This window comes from Lagopus leucura, unplaced genomic scaffold, assembly GCF_019238085.1.
Source record: "Lagopus leucura isolate 7727_CA_CO unplaced genomic scaffold, USGS_WTPT01 Super-Scaffold_73, whole genome shotgun sequence".
Lineage (NCBI taxonomy): Eukaryota > Metazoa > Chordata > Aves > Galliformes > Phasianidae > Lagopus > Lagopus leucura.
The window spans coordinates 66,395,377-66,422,137 of NW_024962252.1; the positions used below are offsets into that span (position 1 = coordinate 66,395,377).

A 26,761-nucleotide genomic window follows, 5' to 3' on the forward strand; every position below is an offset into this window, starting at 1 on the left:
AATTATCTTTTAAATGAAACTTTTAAGCAAAATATAAATAATATCTTCCTATTTCTGCAGTTAGATTATTTTTATTGGGTTAGGTTTTGTCTAAAGATGACAGATGTAATTCACTGAAATAACAAAACAGTGCAGTTGCACTCTCCTTCAGAAATTCTTAGGATAAGTCTTCTCCAAGTCAGTGGTTAGTCATGAAAACAGTTGGAGTTGTTATGTCCAGCAGTCAATACCTGCATAGCCCCACTGCCAGGTTTGCCTTCTAAACTTTATTTTAGTTAAATTAAAAATTTATATTTTGCCTTCTAAACAAGGTTTGCCCTTCTAAACTTTGAATTTGTGTAACATAAATTCCTAGTGCAAAGAAAGAAGAGGAGAAGAAAGGAGAGAGAGAAAGAAGATCAAATCATTTTATGTATCTGTGAGCATTTATATCAAGCAGATGGATGAATCAGCTAGAAATAGAAAAATTTATGAAAAGATCATGTAATTTAGAAGCTCATTCTACTTAAAGTCTTGATTTTTCTCAGATATTTTAGAGATGCTGCAGTGCTAACAGGAGTAAAAGTTTTGAAGATAAAGCAAATACTATCATTTTCTACTCAGTGTAGCTTGTTTAGTATCAGACATAACTGTTAGCAAGACATTTTAAAGGAGGCAAAGAAGAATAAGACTTGGTTTTGATCTGCTGCCCTTTGATCAAATGTAAGAGCTGTAAGAAATCAAGGAGTGCATGCACAGTATTTTTGCATTACGTAAATCCTGAGGGAAAGGCAAGGACAGGAAAAAAAATCGTTATCTATTTCATCTCATTTCATCTCACAAGAATTGTGACAAGCAAATATTTCTAGCCTGACATACATGCTCCCCTTTTGAGTGTGCCGTGTTTGGAATGAGAATATATTTGGGGTAAGAATGCCAGAAAGATGAATACTTTTATCATCCCAGACAAGTTTGCTGTTTTGGAAATAGATGGCAGGCCTTTTTCCTATCTTAACATAATCATTGGATCTGTAATGTGCTTAAGTTTTTCATCCCAGGATCATGGTCAGTAGAAACTGACTCTGTGACAAAGAGAAATTCAATTCTCTCTTTCCAGTTAACTTTTCTGATGAATGTTGCAGAGGGAGTTGTTGCATTGTAAACCTAGCAGGTATATAAGCACAGCACTAGAAGTATTTTGTATACAAAAACCTGCAATGGAAGATAGTCCAGAGAAGAAGAGAACATGCATCATCAGTTACCTTGTTGAATACTAAATGCAGTAAATCAAGGTGAGCAGTGAAGATAATCAAGTATTGTAGCAGAAATGAAGACCTTATTTTATCTTACTTATCCTGATTAGAGAATTTTAGGCAGAGGTTTTGCTCAGTTTCCTCAGCTGAGAAATGCAAAAACAAACAAACAAACAAAAAAACCAAACCAAACAAAAAACAAAAACAAATAAGCCAAACAATCCAAAAGAAACAAATAAAAAAGGAATCCCCAACCAACAACGAAATAACAACAACAAAGCCCCTAAATACATTACTTTTCTCATAAGAATTTCCTATTCCTTTCAGAAAAATGTATATAAGTGTAGAAGAAGATGCAATGTGTGCTAGCTGGAATTCATTGGTTCAATGAGATTATTTCAGGTTACAATTCCATCTGTGGATTGTGATAATGTATGTGTTACAGTTTTCACAAATAGTAGGTAGTGTTATTAGCCCTGCTCAGCTAAGGATCTATGCGGTGTGGAACAAAGTTCCTTATTGTTTTTGCATGCTGCTCAGCAAGATGAAAGGAAACAGTGTAAGAGTCAGAACTGAATGGTAGTCTGCTGTGTAAAGTTTTAAAGTAGCTGACTTTCCAGCTTTGTGCACTGCTAATGAAGGGTGCTGTATGAGCCCATGCCAGCACAGTTCTGTGTAGTGTGAGTTTGCTTTGTGTCAAAATGTAAAAAATGAGTCTGTGAATGATGCTTCATAGTGGTGGAATGATGCCTCTCTGTTTTGTTCATAGCTCCTTAGACAGTAGAAAAGAGGGGTAAAAGAACTACATTCCTGCTGTTTTAACTTATGTCTGGCTTTTATGTCTGGTTACTGTAACATTGGAGATGTGCATCTCACAGTAAAAACTCTTGGAAAACCAGTCTTCCAGATTGGATTAAATGAATACAAGATGAACACTTGGCTGGAAGACTGGAGTTGTTACATACCTCTGAAGAGAAATCAGGAAATGCAGATCGTTGAAGAACATGCAAGTGTATGTAGCTAAAAGTATTTTGAACTTAGAACATTTGTTTTTCCTGAATTTTGTGAACATTTGTTGAACCTGTACTGAGAAAAGGGTGGATTCTAGTCTGTAAATAGAATAAAATAGAATTATTTGAATTGGGAAGAGACCTTTAGAGTCCAACTCCCCCGTAATGAACAGGGACACCTACAGCTAGCACAGGTTGCCCAGAGCCCTATCTAGTCTGACCTTGAACGTCATCAAGAATGAGACATCCACCTTCTTTCTGGGCAACCTGTTCCAACTCTTACTGTATAAAATGTCTTCCTTATATCCAATCTAAATCTCCCATTCTAGTTTAAAACCTTTTCCCCTTGTCCTGTCAAAACAGACCATGCTGAAGAGTCTATCTACTTCTTTCTTATAGCCACGTGTTAGATACTGAAAGGCTGCCATCACATCTCCCTTCTCTCCTCCAGGCTGAACAGCTCCAGCTCTCTCAGCTGAAGGCAGTTATCAGTGTGAAACTGAATCTGTATTTAGAGGTTCTGTGAGACATCTTTTTGCTTGTTAACTGAATTATAGGTTAAATCTAACACAAGTACTAGGATGATGTGGTTATTGTACCTTTCTGTCTCTATTCGTGTAAGCTTTACACCTATTTTATCTGCATTAGATCTTGGTAAGAAGTAGTTATTTTTAGTTGAATGTACTTCAGCAGGAATTTCAGGGCAAGAAAATATGTTATCTAGTCATGCTTATAACTTTTTTTCCCTGTTAAAAGAGAATTCCAAATACCTTGAAGTTGGCATGTCTTCCAGTATAAGTTCCACAGAATAAAAGCTAACAAAATTTTAATTACGTTTGTTATATCACATAGGAAAGTTTAGAACTTTGGACAAAGTGACCTATAGGGAAGAAATGTCATCTTGAGCAGTTGGAAAAGCACTCTTGTAGACAGGTAGAGAAAAGTGAGCACACCTGGTTTGGGAGGCCTCTGTAGATGCACACAGCAGAAGGATAGAATGTAATGAAAGCTTTCCGGAAATGCAAGATTTTATTGTGGTGTGCATTGTATTAAGTGTAAGACCATACTTTCAGAAGCAGATTGCTTTGGATTCATATATAATATTGTATTTTCATAATTACTGTAGGATTTGACAACTGTACAAAATTGGTTCATGTGATTGTCCTCAAGAACTGCTGGGTGAAGGTGCCTTTGGCATATGTCAAAGACTATTGATACCTCTTGATATTGCTATATTGATACCCTTTGGAGATGGATATACAAACATAGATATAGCGTGCACAGTTTATAAATACTTGACAAATGCTGCACTTGACCTTTGAACCTAACTAGAGCCCACAGAAATAAGCAGTCAATCCAGCAATTATAAGAAAATTTATTGTACAACTAATAATGCTCAACGAGCCTTAAGAGGATTATTTCTGAAACTGATTGTGGTTAAACTGTTCATTTAAATTTTGGAACAGTAGCATTGTTGCACAGTCAAATTGCCTGTGATTCTGTATTCATAATGCATACATAATTTGGACAAAAGATGTATGAAAGTAAATAATGTAAAATAAGTTGGCTATTTCTTCTTTTTTTTTTTTTTAAGCTATAATAGCTGCATTCTTTGCATTAGGCTTTAGACTGTTGCCAGTTTTTCTAACTTGTCAAGATCTCACTTTTTTCTTATTACTTTGCATATTTTTTAAAACACCAGGTGTTTTTTAGAAGAAATTTCTGCAACAGAAGTTGGTAATTAAACTCGTGGAACTCCTATTATAAATCTAAATGCAATTGACATCTCACAGGAGAGATAGGAATGATCAAATTAAAAATCATAACAAGTTGGTATTAATTAGCTTACAGGTCAGATGGTGTTTTCAAATCTTTGTGTATGAGCAGAACCTACTGATACATAAATGTTTTAAAATATAAAACGAGAACCATTGCACTTTAAAGTATTAAAGAATGAGGCAATATGCTTTGAGTAATGTTATTTTTAATAGATGAAAACTGAATTCACTGTTTACTATTACAGTAATTTCAGAAGCATCTGGAATCCAAACAGTTTGCTACTTTTGATAACGTAGTACAAATTTTGAGTAATTTTCTTTTTAAATCGTTCCAAATATGTAACATGTGCTCACAGAAGGTCCACATATACCTGCAGCAAAACCACTGAAGGCTTGATATGCCTCAGTGTATTCTGTATTAAATCCAGAGAGAAATCTACTTCAGATCTAAATTTTTGAGTATTTAGTAAAATACTAACTTTTTAGTAGTTGAAATTTGTTTTAGTTTTACTTACCCTTCCTGATACTATATGATAGTCCAAATAATTTTTGAAGAGAGTAATTTTAAATCAGTTTATTTAATAAGCATGAAAACAGGTTTTTTTTTATCACAAAATCTTAAGCTTTCAGAATGGTTCTCTGTTATTGTCTGTAGGAAAATGAATGACATTTTGGTTTCAGTTCTCTGTTCTTCTATTTTCTCATGCTGCAGTCTGTTGAGTCCAGGTTTGATGTTTGTCCCCTAATTGTAGGTTTCATACGTTTAGTGTTCATTAAATTCACAAACCTTGAATAGCCGCCACTAAACCTTTTCAAGTAAAAAATATTCACTTTGGAATATTATTCAAGACAAGATGGAGAAGTGTTTTTTGTGAAATTGTTTTGTAATTTTGTCCAGTTGCTAGAGAATACAATGTGCAGCTAGTTCAGCATCAGTCTTCATTTACTACCCCAAACTGAAATTTAAATGGACATTTTGAACTACCAGAATTTTAAGTGTTTCTCATAAAATAAAGAGCAAAGAAAAAATTGAGCCTCTGAAATTTTTAAGAGAAGATGCCAAAACAATAGCTTCTATTCATACATTTTCTTTAATGCTAGATACATTTCCAAGGAAGTGAAACATAAAGTTCAAAATAGACTTTGATATGGTGTATTTAAAGAAAGAGATTTACTGATTTCTTGCTTTTTCTTCCTACAGCTAGTTGATGTGGAAAAATGGGTATGTGATTCTGTCTTTTATTCACTTGATCCCAAATGTTTCATGTTGCCACTGAGTCTAAGCTGTCTGTTTTATATCGTGTGCTCATGAATTTCCAACTTGCTTGGCTCAAAAAGAGAGGCAAATACAAGGCCATATAAGATGTGATCATTCCTGTATTTTCATACCAAATTTCGTGCTAACGCAATGACTTATCCATTTAAATTAGATCTTAGAACTCTGCAATACACTCTTGTGGTTATTGTCTCTCAGCCTTGAGCCTCGCTGTCTAGTGTTATTACTCCATTCTGTTACCCACCTTGTCTTTTCCAGTACAGACAACATAATCCTAAAATGCATGACAATTATTAATACTAATAAATAATGGGTGATACTGTTTCTAACTGCATCTGTTATATGTACTAAGTATTTTAGATGGAGAACAGCTGCTACAGAATAAAAAAAAATCATAGATCACAACAATTGAAGTCAGAACACAGTTCTCAGATGTATGTTTTGCTAGGAGCTTTCCTAATGTGTCTTTGTATGCCATGCATATTTGTGTGGACATCTGATATAAATCCCCAATATGGGGCATGTTTTCATATGTTTCTCTCAAGTGTAATCATAATGTGCATATGTATGAGTTAGTGGTCATAAAGGTGTGCGTAAAATTGTTTGTTCACGCTAAAAAAAATAAAGGAAAAAAAAGATAAAAGCCTCTCTGAAAGCTTGGACCATAAAAGGCCTCTATAATTTCTTTGTATTTAATTTGCACTGCACATGATCAAAAATCACTCAGATATCCTTTGGATTATTGCCAATTGCATTGCTAGAGCACTGGTCTTACTTTCTTTTAGCTTGTGTTTATAGAATTTTAACCTGTGGCAATTACATGTTTATAGCAAGTAGTGAATTAAGTTATAGCTTGCTTGACATGCCTGTAGGTAAGTACATATTTTAAATGATGGCTTAAGATTTTCAGATCACTTTCTACTAGTGTGTCTTCAGTTATCTATATCACTGTATATACAAATGCTTGTGGTATTTATTGAGTAAATGAAGAAGTTAATTTCAGTTCATTATATCAGTATGCTGGCATTATTCATGTTCAGTGAATCAGATATTTTTTCAAGACCAGTATGGAGTCACTTGGAATGTTTTTTAAGCCATAATAGTGGTTAGATTATTTTCTCATTTTGTCCAACATTTTAATTACACCTGAGAGGACTTGATTCTACATCTTCGGGTTCTCAGGTTTAATTCCTAGGAACAATTTTGCTGTAAAGAGAAAACCAGCATAATAGGGAAGTTGAATAATGTACCAGTACATACAGTTCTCGTGCTCTAATATAGCTTGGTTTTTTGACTGAAGTATTTGAAGTATCCTTGGAAAATACAGTGTTACCTGGATAAATACAAGTGAGATTTGCCCCTTTTTTTTTTTTTTTTTTAATTTCAGAATTTAGAAACATCAGATTCTTATCCTTAAGAAAGGCTGCTTTGCAGAAGGGCATTCTAAAATGAGTTATTTCCCATAACATCAGAGCTAAATATTTCTTTGCAACTCGCATGAGCTGAACTCTTAGTTGATCAGTTCAGTAATCCAGACAGCCTCCTATCTGATGCAGCTGAAGTGAGTGCTGGCTTTACTTCAAATATGAAATCATCTCATTTCAAGTGAGCCCTCATTTGCCCTGTAACGCAACTCTTAGCACTCTCTGCAATTCCAGATGATTCCATGGTAGCTTACATACTGAATTAATCCAGAATGCAATAAAGTGACACACAAAACCTAAAGATGCATTTTAATAGAGGTTACTAAAAGTGGCAGGGTGCTGTCTGTTACACAGATGATATAACAGCTGATTTCTGGTCAGTGAGGTTAAGTACCTTATTTTAACACATGCAGACCTCCATAAGACGTCTTCCAGTGTAGAATGTTCAAAGTCTGTTCACTTATGTCTGTGTATCTATAGACACCTTGAGGCCCAATCCCAGAGCCTGCCAAGTTAAGCAAACTTAATGCAAATTAGCAACCAGATCAATAACTGAGCTTAGTGCAAGCAGTTTCATGGATTTAAGCTTAACTCCCCCACCTCTGGGTTGTTGCTGCCTACAGAATCTGCTAGTGAAATTTTTATAATAATTTTTCCAGTTCTGCAGTTCATCGCTTCAATTACTATCATTTTTTAATTTTGTCCCCAGATGCTTATTCCACTTTAGGAACAAGAGTATTGAAGCTATTTTATGGAAGAACTAAATGAGTTTGCTATATTCCTTGAACTTCTGTTCTTGTCCATTTTTATTTCTGCTGGTATGCTGTTAGTACCATAGGTCTGCTTTAGCGCAGAATCAATCATAGAAGCATAGAATGGATTGGTTCAGAAGAGAACACAAAGACCATCCAGTTCAAACCCCCTGCTATGGGCAGGGTTGCAACTCACCTGCTCAGGCTGCCCAGCGCTCCATCCAACCTGGCCTTGAACATCTCAAAGGATGGGGGATCCACAGCTTCTCTGGGCAACTGTTCCAACATCTCACTGCCCTCTGAGTAGAAATTTCCTCCTGACATCTAATATGAATCTCCTCTCTTTTTGTTTCAAATAATTCCTCCTTTATCCTGTCCTCATCAAACCATGTAAAAGTTGATTTTTGTTTTCAAGCTCTAAGTGCTGCAAGGCCACAATGAGGTCTCCCTGGAGGCTTCTCTGTGCCGAACAAACACAGCTCTCTTGGCCTTTCTTTGTAGGAGAGGTGTTCTCTTAACATCTTGGTGTCGTCCTCTGGACCTGGTCCATCAGCTCCACATCTCTGTTGTGCTGGTGGCCCAGGCTTGGAGGCAGTACTCCAGGTGGGGCCCTTGTGATGGCAGAGAAAGAACGGTACATACAATTGCCTTCCTCTCCCTGCTGGCTACCCCTCTTTTGATGCAGCCATCATACTGTTGGCTTTCTGGGCTGCAAGCATATTGCTGGCTCATGTCAAGCCTTTTATCCACCTCAAGTCCTTGTCTGTAGGGCTGTTCTCAATTATTTTCCCAGTCTGCATGCATATCTGGGATTGATTGACCCATGTGCAACATCCCGCATTTGGCCATATTGAATCTCATTAGATTCTTTTGGGCCCACTCCTGAAATGTGCCCAGGTACCTTTGGATGATATCCCTTCCTGTTATTGTGCCAGCTGCACCATTCAGCACCATTCATCTGCAAACATGCTGAGGGGTGTCTGTTTCCCATATTGTCATAAAGATGCTAAAGAAACCAGTCCCGAGACAGGCCACTGAGGAGCAACACTTGTGACTGATCTCCACCTGGACATAGAGCCATTCTCTTCTGATACTTACAGCGTGGCAGATTTCATGATTTTAGATTAGATTTTAGGCATATGACATCAATCATTCTTTCTGTCATCCTAACTCACTAATAAATGAGCTATTTAAGTCTCTCTTGAGGACAGTAAGGATGTGGTGTTAACAAAAATATTTACAGATTTTGGGAGCTATTATACAATTTTGCTCTGTAGATTTTTGGTTTGCACTTCCAACATGAATTTCATCTCCATTCCTGGACTTTCTGACTATATGGAAAGAGCATAATGACAATATTGTATTTAATCGCAAGCTGCTGTTGAGGTTAGTGTCTCTTAGTTGAAAGATTCTCTCTTTTGTACTACTGTTGTAGAAATTTGCTTACAAGGAAATGTCAGGCTTTGACTCAAAGCTATTAAAAAATATGGAGAATGTGTAAACAAAGTGTAGACATGTAGCTTCAATTCACAGTACTATTGATACCTGGAACATAGCTTGAAATTCTCAGATCTGTAAAATGAGCTGCAGGAAAAGTGCCAGGGCTATGCAGTTAGATACATAGGTAGAAATCCTACCATTCAATTAAAAGAAAATTTGGTCAGATTTACACAGTTTGCTGTGGAAAGAAAAAAGTTTTTAAAAAATGTTTGTATCGCTTTCTCTAGAGGTATGAATTACACCCGGACTGCAATTAGCATCTACTAAAATACAGAGTATACTAAGTTTGGAAATGTAGATGTAATTGAAAATACAGCAGTAGGTGTATTTTTTTTTTTAAAACAGTTTTTCTGTAGTTGCTACATTTGCTATCACTCTGATTAATGATCACAGATGTGCAATGAATTACTTTAAATGGCACTGAAGTTAAGTATCTGTTTATCTTCAATGAAGCTTTGTTCATTATTTAAGTCATGGTGCAAGTCATGGAGGTAATCCTCTTGCTGAATGCTCAGAGTTTAATACATCTGCAAGTGTGGCATTTCTGTAACACTGAGTACTCAGACAATCTTTTGTGCCCAAATTTTTTAAATAAGATATGCAGCTGAAAACTGAAGTTATTGAAATATGAGTATACAGTTGTCAGTTGAATTCAGTTACCAGTTCCAGCTCTCAGGATAACTTTTAGAGAAGATGTTAATATTAGAGAAACATGTTTGTATAAAACTTACAGCATTTCTTGAACGAGTCATTACAGAATCACAGAATCACCTGGGTTGGAAGGGACCTCAAGGATCATGTAGTTCCAACCCCTCTGCCTAGCAGGGCCACCAAACATACACATTTAGATCAGGTTGCCCAGGACCCCGACCAACCTGGCCTTGAACACGTCCAAGGACGGGGCATCCACAACCTCCCTGGGCAGCCCGTTCCATGGCCTAACCACTCTCCTTGTAAAGAACTTCCCCCTAACATCCAACCTAAATCTTCCCTCCTTCAACTTGGATCCATTTCCCCTAGTCCTGCTATTGTCAGCCCTTTTGAAGAGTTTACTCCCCTCCTGGGTGTAGGTTCCCTTCAGGTATTGATAGGCTGCAATGAGGTCACCCCGCAGCCTTCTCTTCTCCAGGTTGAACAAGCCCAACTCCCTCAGCCTGTCCTCATAGGGGAGGTGCTCCAGCCCCCTGATCATCTTAGTCACCCTCCTCTGGACCCTTTCCAAAATCTCAATGTCTTTCTTGTACTGAGGGCTCCACACCTGGACACAGTACTCCAGATGGGGCCTCACAAGAGCCGAGTAGAGAGGGACAATCACCTCCCTGTCCCTGCTGGCCACCCCTCTCCTGATGGAGCCCAGGATCCCATTTGCCTTTTGAGCTGCCAGAGCGCAATGCTGGCTCATTATACAGATTTAATGCTGTCTTTAATGACTTCAGTCATCAGACTCTCACTGATAGTAGTTTGATGGAGTTCAGCACAGAGACTTTTATCTGTAGTTCAAGAAGACACCAGAAGTCCAGATGTTACCTTGCTCATTGGCTTCTAGGTGCTCAGTTGAGAAGCTCCAATGGATTCTTGAATTTGCTGTAGACAGTGTAGAATTAGCAAGTTATTTAAGCTGGTATCTGTAGTCAAGACAGAGAATCTGAAGCTTCTGTTGTGTGTTTATTTTCACTCTACATAGAATGGCAGCTTATTAAATATTAATCAGATTAGTTTTAGAAATGTCTCTCCCTCGACTAGCTGGAAATTATGTAGGGCAGATAAATCACATCCTTATTAATTCTTAAGACTTAGTTTTCTTTTCTTGCATGTCATACTGGATATTGCATACATTTGTATGCTTTATAAGGATGTATATAATGCAGAATTTCAAACATAAACATGACCAACCTCTGTCAGGAGTTCAAATTCACAGATTAAGAGATTTGTGTATAGCTAAAGTTATGAGTCATCACAATTTGATCTCTTCTTTTACTTTTAGCTGTATTGTTGACTAGTGTACAACAATCCTTTGTTGTACTTGATGACTGTATCAGTCTGTGTAATTTTAACATTTTGGTGTCAGTCTTTGGTGAACAAAACCTTTCAAGAGCAGTGGATATTGGAATGACACCAAGAAATTTCAAGTTATAGGTCTGTTCTCTCTGATTAATTTTCGAGTATGAGAACTGTGACAGCATGTTGAATTGCAAATGTTTTATGTGAAATTAATGTGCTCATTTTTTCTGGAAATAAAAACAATATGAAGGAGCAGAAAGCAAGTTCTTCCTCTACAGAAGAACAGTTGGAGCAGTGTCCTCTGTAACACTCTTGCACACCTGTAGGTTTATTTTTAGGGGTTATTTTCCCCCAAACTGAACGCTGATGTTTTTTTTAAAAGTGTGTTACACTTTACCCTGGAATGGACTTAATTTTAAAACATGGGAGAGCTGTCTTGTAGAAGGATGTGACATGAGTATCTGGAACCTTCTGTTCTGTACATTATACAATATTATACAATAGCTGGGCAGGTACTGTCCAGTTCATTACAAGTGATGTCTCTGGTTTAACTTGGAGCTTCATAAAGGCATTCACTTCACTCATCATGATAACTGGCATTTAAGTGTTTGCTGTGAAGAGAAAGCATTCTTATAACAGCAGGCTGAGAGTACTTTTGCCCTGATGGTTTTGGCATTAGGTAAATAAGTAAATGTTCAGAGTTACCGACTGTCATTCTCCCACCCTTTCTAGCTTGGGGGTGTAACACATTCTGTCTTTAAGAATGACGTGTAAATGATCTTCAGAATTATTGAGTAACTAAAGAACACAACATGGCAGCAACTAAGAGATGAATATCATTTCTCTTTCTCTTGCTACAGTTCACTTGGTATGTTAACAGAAGAGAATTAATTGTTAAATTTGGCATTCCAAAAAGTCCGGGATGAAATCCTCCTGTGTCATTTTAGTAATCAGGAGAAGAGATAAACTATTCATGTTAATCTGAAGCGAGTTAAGAAATTAGATTCAAGCAGTTAAATTATCGAAAGAGAGCCAGAGTGTTCCACAGAAGGGCTGCTGCTTAATGTACATGTCATGAAGAAAGGTAGTGTGGTTGATCGGTTCTCAGGACAAAATTTCGCAGATAAATAGCAGATAGAAAAGCTTGAGTTTCTTGATGAATGTAGTCTTCTTGATTACTTTATTGTAAGGGAAATTCAATATTGACAGATATAGGAAAGTTTTAAAAAAATTATGTAATTAGCTGATTTCTCTTTTAGTGAATTTATACACTTTGAGTGCTGTTCACAGTGGAGCAAAGACTTCTGGTTAGCTTCTGGAGCCATTAAAAGCAAATGAAGTACTGTGGCAAGAAATAATATGGAAAATAATCTACAAAGGATCACACTGCTGATCTATGCATATATTTTAAGGAATCACTTTATGAGGATAGTGGACAAGATTCCAAGTCTTTAGTTTTGCTCATTTCCAAATGCCTGAACACTAAATTCCTGATTTAGTGAAGATTTTCCAAAAGAGAAGAATGCTTTGACATCATTATTTTATACTGTACTCTTTTTCCCGTTTATTTAATATTTATCTACAACGTCTTTTGCATCTATTAGAGCAGACATTTCTGTTTTAATAGTCGGAATGAGGTGAAAGCACAGTGTTTCCTGGAGGCTACCCACTTAGGCTCTTTTCATGTGAGATAGAGATTTACTGCTGGTGTTCAGCTCCTAGATTCAAAATTTCAGATATCACAGCACAAACTAATTAAGAGCAACAGGAGAAAAGGTGACAATAGATCTTGTGCAGAGAAAGTGGGATCACTGCAAGTAACCTCTCCTCTTACTCTTAAGCATATCTATGAAAATTAACCCCAACATTTCCATAGTTTTCTAACATCAGTTATGTTGTACTTCTTTTTTTTTTTTAATTAAATGCATGGAACATTAGTAATATTTTCATTTTCCTAACTTTGTCTGCATTTGTGTATTATAAATTGTTACAGTGATAGTATTGCTTTCCAGCATTGCACTTTGAATGCAAGACTTTATAGCTTGCATTGAACTATTATGCAGACCAAGTATTTAAAGATGATCAAGTATGGCATCTATTTTGCCTGTACTGTTTTATCTTTAAGCTATGAGTGTTTAATATAGTATATTATTTAAAGTAAAAAAAAAATTAAAAAAAAAAAGCCTTGTTCTGAGCAGCTGTTTTGCTATACAAGCTATAATTATGCTAATTACAATGATAAATGTTCCTTTGAAATGTGATTTGTAGTTCTGTGTATCCCACTCACTATTCTAGAGAAAACAGATCCCATTTTTAAGAACCTGAAAAGCAAATATTCACTTCACATTTTCTCTTTTCCCCCCCCCCCCCTCACGGCTCTACAGAAATTTATGATGAAGGTAAGCAAGTTAAACATTTAGTACTGTTTTTTCTGTAAATTCCCAATTTCATTTAATTCATTATTTTTATTTTTTGCATCAGCATCTAACTTGCCTGTACTGAAAAAGAACATAATGAATTCTGTAAAACTACGGATTTAGAAACGACAGTGATTCTTGCTTGAATTGATGTTATGACTTCTCCATATCATAAAAGCCCGCAGAGTACTGGGCCAGCACCTGTAGTTCTCAGTTCATCATTACTCTTTCTGTGAGAATGGAACACGGTCTGCTAAACAAGGAATCTTGAGACAAAGAGTAAACAGCAGAATTCACTGTAGATCACTTAGGCATTTGGGAGCTCAAGGGGCAGCATGCTCTTTCTTCTGGGACAGGATTACTGTTGTGAGTGGGCAGCCCACCAAGGCTCAGGTCAGAGAGCAAAAGCTCTGCTTCCTCTCTCTCTGTCTTTTTTCCTTTTTTCTTTCCTTTTTTCTTTTCTTCTTCATTTTATTTTCTCTTTAACTATAAGATAAGGAGTTTGGAGAGCTTCCAGGCATTTAAATAACTGATATTTGGAATAACTGGATGTGATTTATCCAAGATGTACTGGTTATACGCTTTTTACTTTTTGCCTTCTCAAATGATTTGCTGATGATTTTCATCCCCAATGAGCCCACACTTCTGTGATGTGGCCTTGCTTGCTTCATTGTCACTCTGAGCTGAGGAGGAATTTGGGGCTAGATAAGCAGTGCTATTTCAGGCAGTGAATTTAATGATGTCAGAGGAGTTTTCTTAATATGACTCCTCTGCTGATCCATCTTTTCTTCCCACTTGGTTGTCTGTCTTATTCTTTATCTGTGAGCTTCGTTCTCAAGTGACAAGGATGACTCACATTCTTCGTATCATACAGTAACAGAAAAAGCTTTTCCACAGTCCTTACCCTCTGAAAAATATCTCTCTCTTCTACTTATTTAGCTCTAAAATAACCAGGCAGATTTTTAATAATTTCTTCCATCTCCTCTGCAGAGAAAGAGGTGGAGAGGAGGTGGGAAGAGAAATCTTCACTAGACTAAGGGAGAAATCAATAAATTTTCTCTTGGGCAATTTTCTCCTAAATTGCTGTAAGTGCTTGAAAATAGGAGTTCATAATGGAAGCATAACCTCAGCTAGGAACATGCTTATTTTACATAGAGGGCTCAAAACAGATGATCAATATTATTTATTTTTGATTTATTTCCACTGCCGTGTTGGCTTTTCATTGATGGTGAAGTTCACCACTGCTGGAGAAGGGCATATAAACGTAGCGCTGGAAATATTAAACACAAAGTGCATCTGAAGTGTTTCTAATTATGTTACTGATTAATCTTTTTTCCAACAAGTCAATATTATTGAAATTGAGATAATTTAGCATGGTTCTGGCAGAGATGTTTGTCCTCATTACCAATTGGTTCAATCTTTTTAATGCAAGTAGTAAAATATCTGTGTTCTTAACTGAGTAAGACCTGTTAATTTATGCAAGTGATATTTATATGAAATATAATTACACACTGTACTTTTCAGTCAAGGTAAACTTGGAAAACCTATAATTTAACTGAGCTCCTTTCTCTGTTCTTTGGCTTGGCATATATTATAAAATAGGAGGTAAGTGCCAATCATATTGAAAAAGAAGTATGGAATGCCTTTTCATCTTGTGTCACAGAGGCCTTCTTCACTAAGAGCAGGTACCAGCAGAGCTGGTCTCCTACTGTCTCCCGAATTTTTGCAGTACTTACTGTTTTGTAGTGAATTCCTTGAATAAATGTAGCGTAATGAAATGGTGATTTAGAAAAAAGGTGTGAAGACTACAATATGTACTGCATAATATATGTATATAATGCCTTATTACACTTTCTGTTATTTCATTTCAGCATGGTATATAGGCTACAGTGAGACATGGAAAGAGGTTTTAAATGGTGTTGAATATGCCCTTCAGCACTGCTGTTACTTGGGAGAGGTGAAGGATTACATTAGCACAATGCTGTATGTCAGTGAATTGAGTCACTTGACATCTTTAAATTCTAAGTAGCTGCATGCTAGGGGTTTGATGCCAGCCTCTGGAAATGGCAGTCCAAAGAACACAGTAATTACAGAAGGATCTCATTAGCATTTATGTTTTTATAGTAGAAGAGTTCACAGCATCTATGCCTGGATGTTGTTACTTCGAAAAGAAAATTCTGTCATATTCTTCTCTCCAAGTATTTTTAAAGAACACAGATATTTCTATAAGCAAGAAGAATGTGGAAAACACCTCGGCTCACACTCCATAGCTTTGTTTGCAATCTTTTCTTCTTGCACCATTTTCAAGTTTTCTAGTGCTGCTGGAGACGTAATTTCCTAGCATTGCTATTGCAAGTGTGAATTGTTGCCTGACTAATCTACACTGATTCAAACTGTTCTTATACATTCTGATTTCACAACCAGTTGGGGTTTTCTAGACTCTTTGGAGAGCATGCATCCTGCAAAACTGAAATACGTGATCTAGAGCCATGCTTACCCTAAGCTTCCAGTGTAAACATAAGCAAAAGCATAGGTGTTGTCAGTGTGCAACTTAGAGTTTAGGTAATTTGAATTACTGTCCAAAACACTTTTTTCTTTCCACTGGTTCTTTAATTTCCTTAGGCAGAACTAACTAGAGTATTTCCCTTTTTTAATTGCTAAATTCTTTTAGCTATCCATAAACTGTTATTGATCACATTGATATTAAGAGAATCATAGAATCATTAATATTGGAAAAGACTGCTAAATATAATCTAGTCCAACCATCTACTTACCACCAGTATTTCCCCACTAAACCATGCCCCTGAGTACTACATCTACATGTTTTTTAACCTCTGGTGATGTGTGTCTCAACCACCTCTTTGGATGGACTGTTCCAGTGCCTGCCCACTCTTTTGGAGAAGTTCTTCCTAATGTCCAACCTGAATCTCTCCTGCTGCAGCTTGATGCCATTCCCTCTCATCCTATCAGTGTTACCCAGGAGAAGAGGCCAATCCAAACTTTGCTAAAACCTCCTTTCAGGGAGTTGTAGAGTGCAATAAGGTTTCTCTTGAGCTTCCTCTTCTCCAGATTAATAATCCCAGTTCTCTCAGCTTGTGGTCCAGACCTTTCACCTGCTTTGTTGCCCTTCTCTGGATGTGCTCCATGGCCTCAATGTTGTTCTTGTAGTGAAGGGCCCAAACCAAAGACAGTACTTGAGGTGCAGCCTCACCAGTGCTAAGTACAGGGAGACGATAATTTCCCTGCTCCTGCTGGCTGCACTATTACTGCTGCAAGCCAATTTGCTGTTGGCCTTCTTGGCCATCTGGTCTCCAGCCCCTCTGCTCCAAGCCTGTCGCACTGTATGAAGGAGACTTTCTCTCTTTTCCAGTTTAGCTGTTGCCTGGTATCAGGAGGAAGCTCTTACGCTGGTTTCAGTGTGAAAAGCATTAGACACCGATAGGGTTGTGGGGGAATCTCCATAAAGCACTTGCCTGTAGTGGTTTCCAGTTTTGGTCAGCTTGTAGGACTGTATCTTCACATCTGGTTTTAGGTAAATTGGTCTACAATAGATGGAAAAAATGCATACTAGTAATGGAATGAATTATTCTTATGTTCCTGTGGATGCATCATTTTGAATTTCCTCTACAGAAATGATTGGAGCATCATGTAAAGATTGGTGCGTAGATTTACATAAGCATGCTTTTATAGCATGGGACATCTTTCCTTCCTATTTCTCCTGATTCCTTTCAGTCTCTGTCCGGTTTCTATCATTTCATTGCTAATTCTGCTCTCATGGAAGTTCCGTTCTTCTGAGTGAGAACTTCTTTCAAGTCAAAATCTTTCAAGATCTTTCAGTACTTTTCTTTCTATCTTGCAGGTTACTAAATGTCATCCTTTCATTTGCTTAAATATCAATCTTAAAGATATTTTATATAAACAGAGCATGTGTTCCTCACCTTGTACTCAATAGTTTTTTTTCTAGAGAACCAGTTGAGGCTACATGCTAGCATTGGTCTCCTACTTCAAAAAGTTTTATTTGGCTTTTAGTAAAAGGCGTTGATGTTAACTGTCTTACGCCTCTGAGCACAGCTAGATTCTGGTTAGGAAGAGCATACACCAGGGCCTAGCATCCTTTCACTCAGAAGGCATGGTTGATAACTTTTTCAAGCCAATACTTGTTATGAGACCCTAATTTCCAATTTGATTTCTCTTTCTGATAGATCTAAACATAATTTCAGACTGTTGACTGGTCATGTGTGGTGAATATGAAAGCTCCCACATGAGACCCAAAGAATGGAATTTGAGAGACTTCCATCAGTGGTGGCTGCAGGTTTTTGCTTTTGGTTTTGTAGGCTGCAGGTATTTTTATGGTTTTGTTGGTTCTCAACCAAACCCTGTAGCGTTCAAAGCAGGAAATTGAGAGATATTCTAAGCTTAATGAAATGCTTCTACTTATGCAATTAAATTAGTGCCTTGATTTAGATAGATATTTTTTTTTGCTCATTCTGTAGTTTTTGCATCACAGTAAAAATATTTGTAAGATGTATATGCTACATAGCTTCATGAAACTTACAGCACTCTCTTGGTGGAGATGATAATGCTTTCACTTTCTTTTTTGTGAGAGTTTTTATGGAGTTGTAAGGTGTCCTCTGTTTGACATATTATTGTCTCCAGCATCTGCTTTCAGTGTTAGATGAACATAATCATTATAAATGATTAGCTTTTCCCCTCATTCAAACTTATCAGGCTGATGCTTAAAAATAGGTTTGCAGTACCTTTATTTAAAATTCCAAGTTGATATGTTTTAAGTCATTGTACTATTACTTCATGTTGCAATTTTAAGCTGCTGTTAGCATTTTAAGTATGTGACAAGTATAAATTGAATGCAGAATTATTTTCCGGAGTTATCTTTGGAAACAAAACATTAATTTAAGCTTTTCTTCAGGATGTTGCTCTATTTTAATGAAATGTAAATACCTGCTGCTTTAAAGGACAATGTTTTACTACTGTGTACGTATGTTATATTTAAGACTTTTAACTTTGTCTTGCTATATTTGCCCTGGAAGATATTGGAAGATATTTGTGGAGAAAAATGGTGATCACATTATTTCCTTTACTGTACAGCTACTCTCAGTTGTAATAAAATTTCAGTGCCATGAAAATGGTTTTATAGTACTTTTAGAAACCTATTCAGAGCAATACCTGAATGGCCCTAAGCTTCATCTAGACCATTTGGTCTAACATCTCCTTTGGCTAGGTTTAGGGCAGAGGAAATAATAGGCTAAGAAACTGGTTGAATTTTACCACTATTATTAACTATATGGATAGTGTTTTTTTTTTTTTTTTTTAGTAAGGATTTACTACCAATGTCTTGTAGTTTATTGTTCAATTGATTTTTAGTCTTTTTAACTTTTTTTTCTTGTTAACTCTATCAAAACTGTAGTTGCTTACAATCTGGCTTTTGTAATGCCATTTCCCTACAGCGTATACAGCTAATTCCATTCTGTTCTTACAGGTTCATTATGAAAGATCTTCCAGGCAATAAAAGCTGTTACACAATTCTTAAAAACACTGTTTTACCTTGTTTGATTTTTCTGCAGAGTGTGCTTAAGTTCTTATTTTGTTATGACACATTCAGTGCTAGTAGTTCAAATTGCTTTCCTGGTTGACTAGAATTGTCTGGAAAACCGTGTATTGATGCAAGTGGAGTTCTCAGGAATTATAGTTCTGAATAGTGCAAATGTTACAAAAGATTTGTCTGTGCATGCACAAAGCACTGGAATTACTTTCCTGTTTGAAGGAACGTGATTTCTCATTTTTGTCTTTTGTTGGTATGTCCCTGAAGGTGTTTTTTTGTGGTTTTTTTTTTTTTTTTTTTTTTTAATTGTTATTTTTTACATCTTTGGGGACTGCGTGGACCTGTGAAGAAAGAAACATTAGCATTGGTTTGTAGTATCATACTTTCTGATGTAATAAATCTTTTCTCTAGTAGAAATTAAGCTGTTCTCTTGAAAAGAACAAAAAGGTAATGTCCTTTTGACTAAAAATCTCTTTGACATTAGACATAGGTATTCACTTTTTGTAATTACAGAGAGTTCTCAGTACAAGTGAGAACTTGCCAGAAGCAAAAGTGGCTCCAAAATCTGAATAATTTCCTGCAGCTTTGCATGTATGGACCCATGTGTAGCAATGCAACAGTAGGTACAGTGGTGCAATTGTAACTGTGAGAACTAACTTCACTGAAATGCTTGTTTTAATTTGCTAGGTGATAATATCTGTACATATGACTGTGTACAAAGCCGTTATACTCTAATTATCAAATTATTGGAGGATAAAATTCCAAAAAGAGAATTCATATGATTGATATTTCTGAGTGGCGTAGATTGTAAAATGTCAGTGGATTCAGCCCTTGATCCCAAATATATTTTTCTACATCCTGCTTTTATTCGGGGAATGTCCAACTTGCTGTTGGTAAAGCATCTGGGTAAATCTGAAGACAGTAATTTCAGAGTGGTTTTTCTCTATTTCCTCATGTGGATATGTAGCAGATTCTCAGCTTTCTTCTTTGGTATTATGTTCCTGACATTATCAAATGTCTCTGTCCTTCCTTGTAGAAAAAGCAGCAGTAGTAATGGTGGTTCAGAGCTAAATCTTCATGTCTTACTGTCAAGACTGTGTCCATGACAAAGACTGTGACATATTTCTTCTTAATAAAAATCATGTCAGTTACTCTTTTGGAGAGATTGCTGGAAGTGTCTCCTTGCATTTTAACTGACATTGCAGTTTGTTCAAACTCAAAGTATACTTTGTGTCCATCAGGATACTCTCTTCTCATTAAAGATAAAAAGCCATAAATTATTGGCAACTGCTTTCTCTTTTTTTTTTTTTTTTTAACTACTAGGTTTTTCACAACCCATATATATAGATCAATAAATAACCAAATAACTCAAAGATCAAGAAATATTATGTTAATGGATAAAAGTTAAGGAAAGATAATGAGTAAACGAGGAAAAGAAATCATGGGTTGTCAGCAGAGCCCTTCAGTGAGATTGATCTTCAGCACTGAAATGAAGATGCCATAGAGATTGCATAGTATGTCTCTATCCAATTCATTCTGTAATGCATTTGATGCTTCATTCAAACACAAGGTTAGCCTGCTATGATGCAAGAAAGAGTATAAATACTTCATGAAATGAGCTAAATTAGGTGTTTTATGTGAAAGAATATTCCTTGCAACTAGAAACAGTTATCTCTGGTTGAAGAGCATGATGTGCATAATGTTGTGTGTAGTGATCAGATAAATGTGGATTTAAGCTCTTAAGTGTGTTGTCAGCCAGTTTCTACTCCTGATTGGTGTCAGTCAGATGCATCTCAGGTTAAGGAATTTGTTGATCTTCAGCAAAAGCTGGAAGGTTGCTTGCGCTTTAACGAGGTTATTTGTTCTTTTGAGTGTTTAACCTGATTGTAGATAAATAGAAACTGTAATGAATGCATTGGGGGCGGGGGGAGGGGTGTGTGAAGAAAAGCAAAAAAACAAAGTAGTTTCTTGAGATAACTTTTATTACCATAATTTATTTCAGAAAAGATTTATACTGCGCTTTTCAAGTGGAACACTTCTTTAGACGTAATTTCTGAATTTTCTGAACTCCTCAAATTCTCTTGAGTTGTCTTGGATGTCTTTTAGCAGTTTTCTGGCCTAGCAGATAAAGAATTCTATCTAATAGTATTTAAATGCTGAATCAAAATGTTGAAGCAACCTTGAAAATGTGGTTGATAAATAATTAGTATTTTCTAGTGAAGCCAGGGGTAATACACAAAAAGCTCCCTCCCGTGAGAGATCTCTTCTATATAAAAATTAGGAAATAATGAGAGATTTAAGGATATACAACAGTGTAGAGGGTAGTACAACGTACAACAGAGCTGCAGTTCTCTGGGGAGCCTTCTACTTTCAGCCCAGGCAAGAAGGATTCAAATTTTATTCAATATGTTTTATACCTGACTTGTGCCTGGGCACCAAATACAGCATTTTCCATCGTTAGTAAGTTGAAGAACTCTAAGTGGAAAAAGTCAAGAGCTTTTAGATATGCTTATCCAGATTCTACCCAGGATCTGTCCCAAGAACTTTATATGTTCTGACTAAAGCTCACTATATTCATAGGCAATTAAAACTAAGGTGAGAACATTTAAAAAGCTGAATTGTTGACCTAAGATTTAAGAAGGATTTTTTTCAAGAAATATACTTCTCTGTGACAAGAGCAAATATAAATTGTCCAGAGATTGATTTTTTTTTTTTTTTAATATTTTTATTTATTTTGCAAAAGGCCCAACTTATTTCCAACATATAAGTGTATTATTTCTTTTTCAGTCTGCACAAGGTGGTGGTCATCGAACGCTTCTCTATGGACATGCAATCCTGCTGCGCCATTCCTACAGTGGTATGGTATGTAACAGAATTTGATAGTAGTAGTGATTTGTTTGCTGTATGAAAGCAATGTTTGACTGTACCTGGACTGGTGCCATTTATTCAAATTGGGAGCACTATTCACCTCAAAGAGGCTTTTTACCCTTGCAGATATGAAGTCTGGTTTCATACTGTTGAGTTCTCTGCTCATCATTTATGCTAAATTGATAGTTTTCTATTGCTTTTCCCTTGGATGTTACATATTGCATAAGCTGCGACTGAATCAGAAGCTAGTTGACAGTCTATTGGAAATAGAGTGGGAAAAGAAATTCCTTCATGCATGTATTTTGCCTTACTTTTTAGTTCCCTGAAGAATTATACAGGTTCAGAACTGCTTAGATATGGATGAGTCTTCATGGAACTGAACTTTGGCGTAACCAGCTCCTATTTCCACTCTCGGTATTCCTATCTCAGTGGAAAGATAACCTGGGTAAAGTCTAAGAGCTTGTTTTAGAACATATACTTTGATGAAGTCTCCTTGAGAGCCTTTCAGATTTGCAAGCATTTATTTATGTTCTTGACAATAACTAGTTGGGATAATTTAAGAATTGCTGTTGTGTTAGCAGATTTTTATCAGACACAAGTGCAGGCACAGCGAATGATGTGTGCTTTTTTTCTGTTAGTATCTGTGCTGCCTCTCAACATCTCGATCTTCAATGGATAAGCTGGCATTTGATGTAGGATTGCAAGAGGACACCACAGGTAAACAATAATTTTTTAAACTATATAATGAGAAATACTTTCAATCTAAAAATCAGAATAGAGACCTATACAAACGTATAGGGAGCATAAAAATTAAGACTATTTTAAGAACTAAAGAAGCAGAAGTTAATATTCTTGTCTTTAACACATTCAATATCTACATTTTCTAGTAGATTTTGTAACTTATTTTCTATGAAATAGAAGCATGTCTATTGATATTTAAGTTTGAATTTATAACAGAGAATATAAGTAAAGGAAAATTTTCAAGTTGCTGTGATTGTAGGACCCTTCTGCCGAGGTTTTTTTGTTTTTTTTTTTGAACTTGAGTTATTTTTAGTGGAGATTCTATTAATGTTTAAGAACTTTCAGCTTTATTTCAGAAACTTTTCAGATTTATTTGTATTTTTGAGAGCAATAGAGCTGCTTATGCTGCCATCATTTTGGTGGATATGCTTAATTAGAAATTAAGTTTGCTCACTTTTCAAAGCATTGCTGTTGCTAAGATTAATAATAAAAACAAGTGAATCCAAAGTGAAATAGCTTCTTCTAAGAAGTGCACTTTTCTTGCAAGAAATGTATCTGAAGACAAGGTTTATCATGAAAACAAAATTTGTGACTTCAAAATATTCTAGGGAATTACCAAGGGTCAGTAAAAATGGATGAGCATAATTAACTTTGGACTTTTATTTTAAACATTTAGATTTTTTTTTTTGTGCATGTTGTTTTCCTTTTTTTTTTCTTTTTTTTTTTTTTTTTCTCCTCATAGTTGTCATAATTCTTGCTGAAATATCTTTGAAATATTCTTCCCAGAACATAGGACACCAAGAAAGTGACAGGGAAATTCTTTAGCAAGGGTAGCCTGGACTGGGTTGCAAAGAAAACACAGAGAACCTCCTTCTTGCCCAACTCCGCAATGTCTGTTCCAGAGGTCTTGTTGTCTGCATGGTTGTATTTTTTACCTTTGAGTTTCAGGCAGATTGGTGGTACAGGAATGATGCTAATTATTGAAAACACATGGACATTTGTTTTATACAGCTGAAAACTGGGTCAAAATGTTTGGTCTGAGGTAATTGTAAATGTAATAGCAATACCCTTGCACTTTCTTCCCAATTTCTTTCTCTCTTGTTACTCAACAATGATACAGGTGAGGCATGCTGGTGGACTATTCATCCTGCTTCTAAGCAGCGATCAGAAGGAGAAAAAGTGCGTGTTGGAGATGACCTTATTTTAGTCAGTGTCTCTTCTGAAAGATACTTGGTAAGTAGTGTAAGAATCTGAATGGTGCCTTCTCTATAGAAGAACAGTTAAAAAGGGATTGCACTAAAATTTTATTTACATTTTAATCTCCACAAAAATATAGTATGGTTTTTAAACTGGCTTTTGATGTTGTAAAAAAAATGCACTGAATATCTGCAGTGAAACATTAATATGTAAATTATTTGATTTGTTTTTGTTTAAGTAATGGATAGAAGTTGAAATTTTTTTTCTATTGAAGGAAAGAAGAAAACTTAAAAGAATCTTCTGAGTTACATAATTGAGATATAAATAGTCCCTATTAAAGTTCTGAAGTTCACAGCACTTTCATATGAATTAAAACTCTATACTAAATTTACAAAATATTTGAAATGGTTTTGAAGAGGTCTGAAGAGGCTCCTAGGATTATGAATATAATGCTACTGAGATACCATAATTAAAATACTTAAATTGTTACTTGAATGAATACTTAATTAAATATAATGAAAGTATTTTAAAACTTTGAGTTAGCTGCCTTTTATCATTGATTTTAATAACTTTCTTCCTTATCAAAGTATCTCTTTGGCACTTTAAGACAATTTATTGTTTTGTATTTTTAGGATTGTAAGCACTTGAGCTGTTCTATCTTAAAACAAAACAAAAAACCTAACAACAAAAAACAAACCAACTAAACCCAATAACAACTATGAAAAAGATCTAAAAGTAAGAATGTCAGTCTGCTGGAAGTTTCTGTAAAAATCAGCCACAGAGATTTGGTAAACATAGTTACAAATGAAAAAGGAACTTTTAAGAGGGCTCATTTCTTTAGCACTGTCAAGACGACTGTTACTGTTTACTCTGTCTGTAACATTCATATTTGTTCTATAGTCTTCGTTTTTATGTTATGAAGTATTTCATAGTTGCTATGGTATTTAGAAAAAGAAGTGAAGAATTTAATGAAGTGTAAAGTAATGTGTTTTTTGTCTTTTTGATAAAATTAATCATATTCACCCTTTTTCTGAGAAAGCATAGAAAACTGAGGATAAAATTATAATATAACTTCAACTCCTAAATAAATCATAGCAACTTATGTAGTGAGTTATCTTTGTAAGTGGAAATTGTGACAACTTTCTGTTCATCTTTATATTTTAAAAATATTTTTAATTACTTTTAGGGTAATTATAATTAGATTCAGTGGAAAAGCAATTTACTCTGGACAAAACTAATGAGAAAGTTAATTTCTGAAAAAGTTTTATTGAAGGATAGTGAATTATTTTGAAATATCTCAAATTGCTGAATTCACTTCCTGGAGTTAAACTTTGCTCCAAATCACTTCTGTATGTAGAGATATGCCTGAACTTATACTCTCTAGCCTTTAATTAATAAACCACCTCAGCCTTATCATGTCATTAGTTAGAGTATGGGTTGTAGCTGTTACTGCTCAAGGCTGTCACATGTTCATTTACCCATAGAGACCTGATGCTGGTGATGTTTGTTGACTGCAGAGACTGGTTTTCTTCAATACAATGAATTTTCACAACTACCATGGTGTTAATATATTGCATCTTCTATGCAAAATATCAACATACTCAAATTGTTTTCACTGTAGAGAAAAACTATCTAAATCCATTTCTTCATATTTTAATCTGTGTATTGTCATTTTAAAAAGATGCATAGCTGAATTTTAATGAATAATTATTAAAAAAAATTCAATTATTCAGTTTTGATTTAGTAGTAAGTAGGGACTGAGCAAAATTAAACTTGCTTTTCTGCTCACTCCCTCATTTTTATAAATACATGTGTTTCCAAACTAAATTAAGAGCTGATGAACAATAAACCTTTGCTGTCACCAGAATATTTGTGTTTTTACTACCTACTTAGTAATTATATTAGCAGTAGACAATTCTGAAGACTGAAGTATCCAGTTTCCAGTGAGTGAATACTTTTCATGGAAGTTGTCTCTTAAGCTATTAGACTTAATCATTGGGCTGCAGCTTTACAGATCTCAAGTTTAGAAATTGTGAGCTCAAAGATATTGACTGAATGGCATGTCGTGGTTTCTTCCAGAGCTCACATCGTCTTCGTAGTCGGTTTTATTTTTAAATTTTGTTTTCTTTTGTTTTATTATTTTCCCCAGCTACATTAGATTGCTCCAGTGCTATTTCATAAAAATCTTGCTTAACAAGTGTAACTTTATTGGAACACCTGAAAATGAGTAACGGTATTTTTGGCACATACTTTAGAAAAATGTAACCCCTTCCAATAAAGTCACATTTAATCTTTCCCAGAATTGTAAAGATAACACACTGGCATTAAATATATACATCAAGTTCTTATTTTCTACAATGTACAGTTGAAATATCGTAATAATGTATGGAACCTAAAAGTAGTCTCTTACGAAGTAAGCACAGTATTTTCATTTGAAGTGTGGTGGAGTTGAATAGCTCCTATTTTCTGTGGCACTTAAAGGAATGTAGTAACAAATACCTTTTACATTTGCTAAGGCTGTGGATGGATGAAGTTGTTTTTGTAAATCCAACTTGACATTGAGACCAAGTAGTTTTGATTGAATCCAATTAAGGAATATATATATATTTTTTCTGATGGTGAGGAGATCCTCAGATAGATCTTCTGATAGAGTGTGAAGTTTGGCAGGTTTCTGAGGGTAAGGTTTGTGTATGTTGTGTACTTAGTTGGAAGCTGAGGAAAAGGAAAGTCTTATATCAAACCTTCTATGTCATATAGTGTTGCAAGGAATGCAGTTGTAATATCACCATTGTATATTACAATTATTCCTCTCTGTTTCTAAGCAGTTAGCTACCTCCTGAATTAAAATAAGCCAGTAAACAATCTTGAGGGAAAGACTTGCATGTCATAACAACAGATGAATAGAATTTGTTCACAGGCCATGACAATTGCCTTTTTCAAAATGTAACCAGAATGTAGTTTCATTTGTATAACGTAGAGTGAGCAGGAGGAATACATAATCCCAA

The 26,761-nt window shown here is 35.6% G+C and overlaps 1 protein-coding gene across 4 annotated transcripts in view; it reads left to right on the top strand.

The window, feature by feature from the left end:
- Positions 1-26,761, top strand: part of RYR2 (ryanodine receptor 2) — a 337,274-nt gene that overhangs the window by 115,260 nt on the left and 195,253 nt on the right. For 3 of the 4 annotated variants that reach the window (XM_042888514.1, XM_042888524.1, XM_042888532.1), the window contains 5 exons: positions 5,222-5,242; positions 13,358-13,372; positions 21,738-21,812; positions 22,457-22,535; positions 23,680-23,792. In XM_042888514.1, the coding sequence (XP_042744448.1) occupies positions 5,222-5,242; positions 13,358-13,372; positions 21,738-21,812; positions 22,457-22,535; positions 23,680-23,792 (303 nt within the window). The remainder of the gene's footprint in view (positions 1-5,221; positions 5,243-13,357; positions 13,373-21,737; positions 21,813-22,456; positions 22,536-23,679; positions 23,793-26,761) is intronic. The other variant, XM_042888521.1, reaches the window with a different exon arrangement.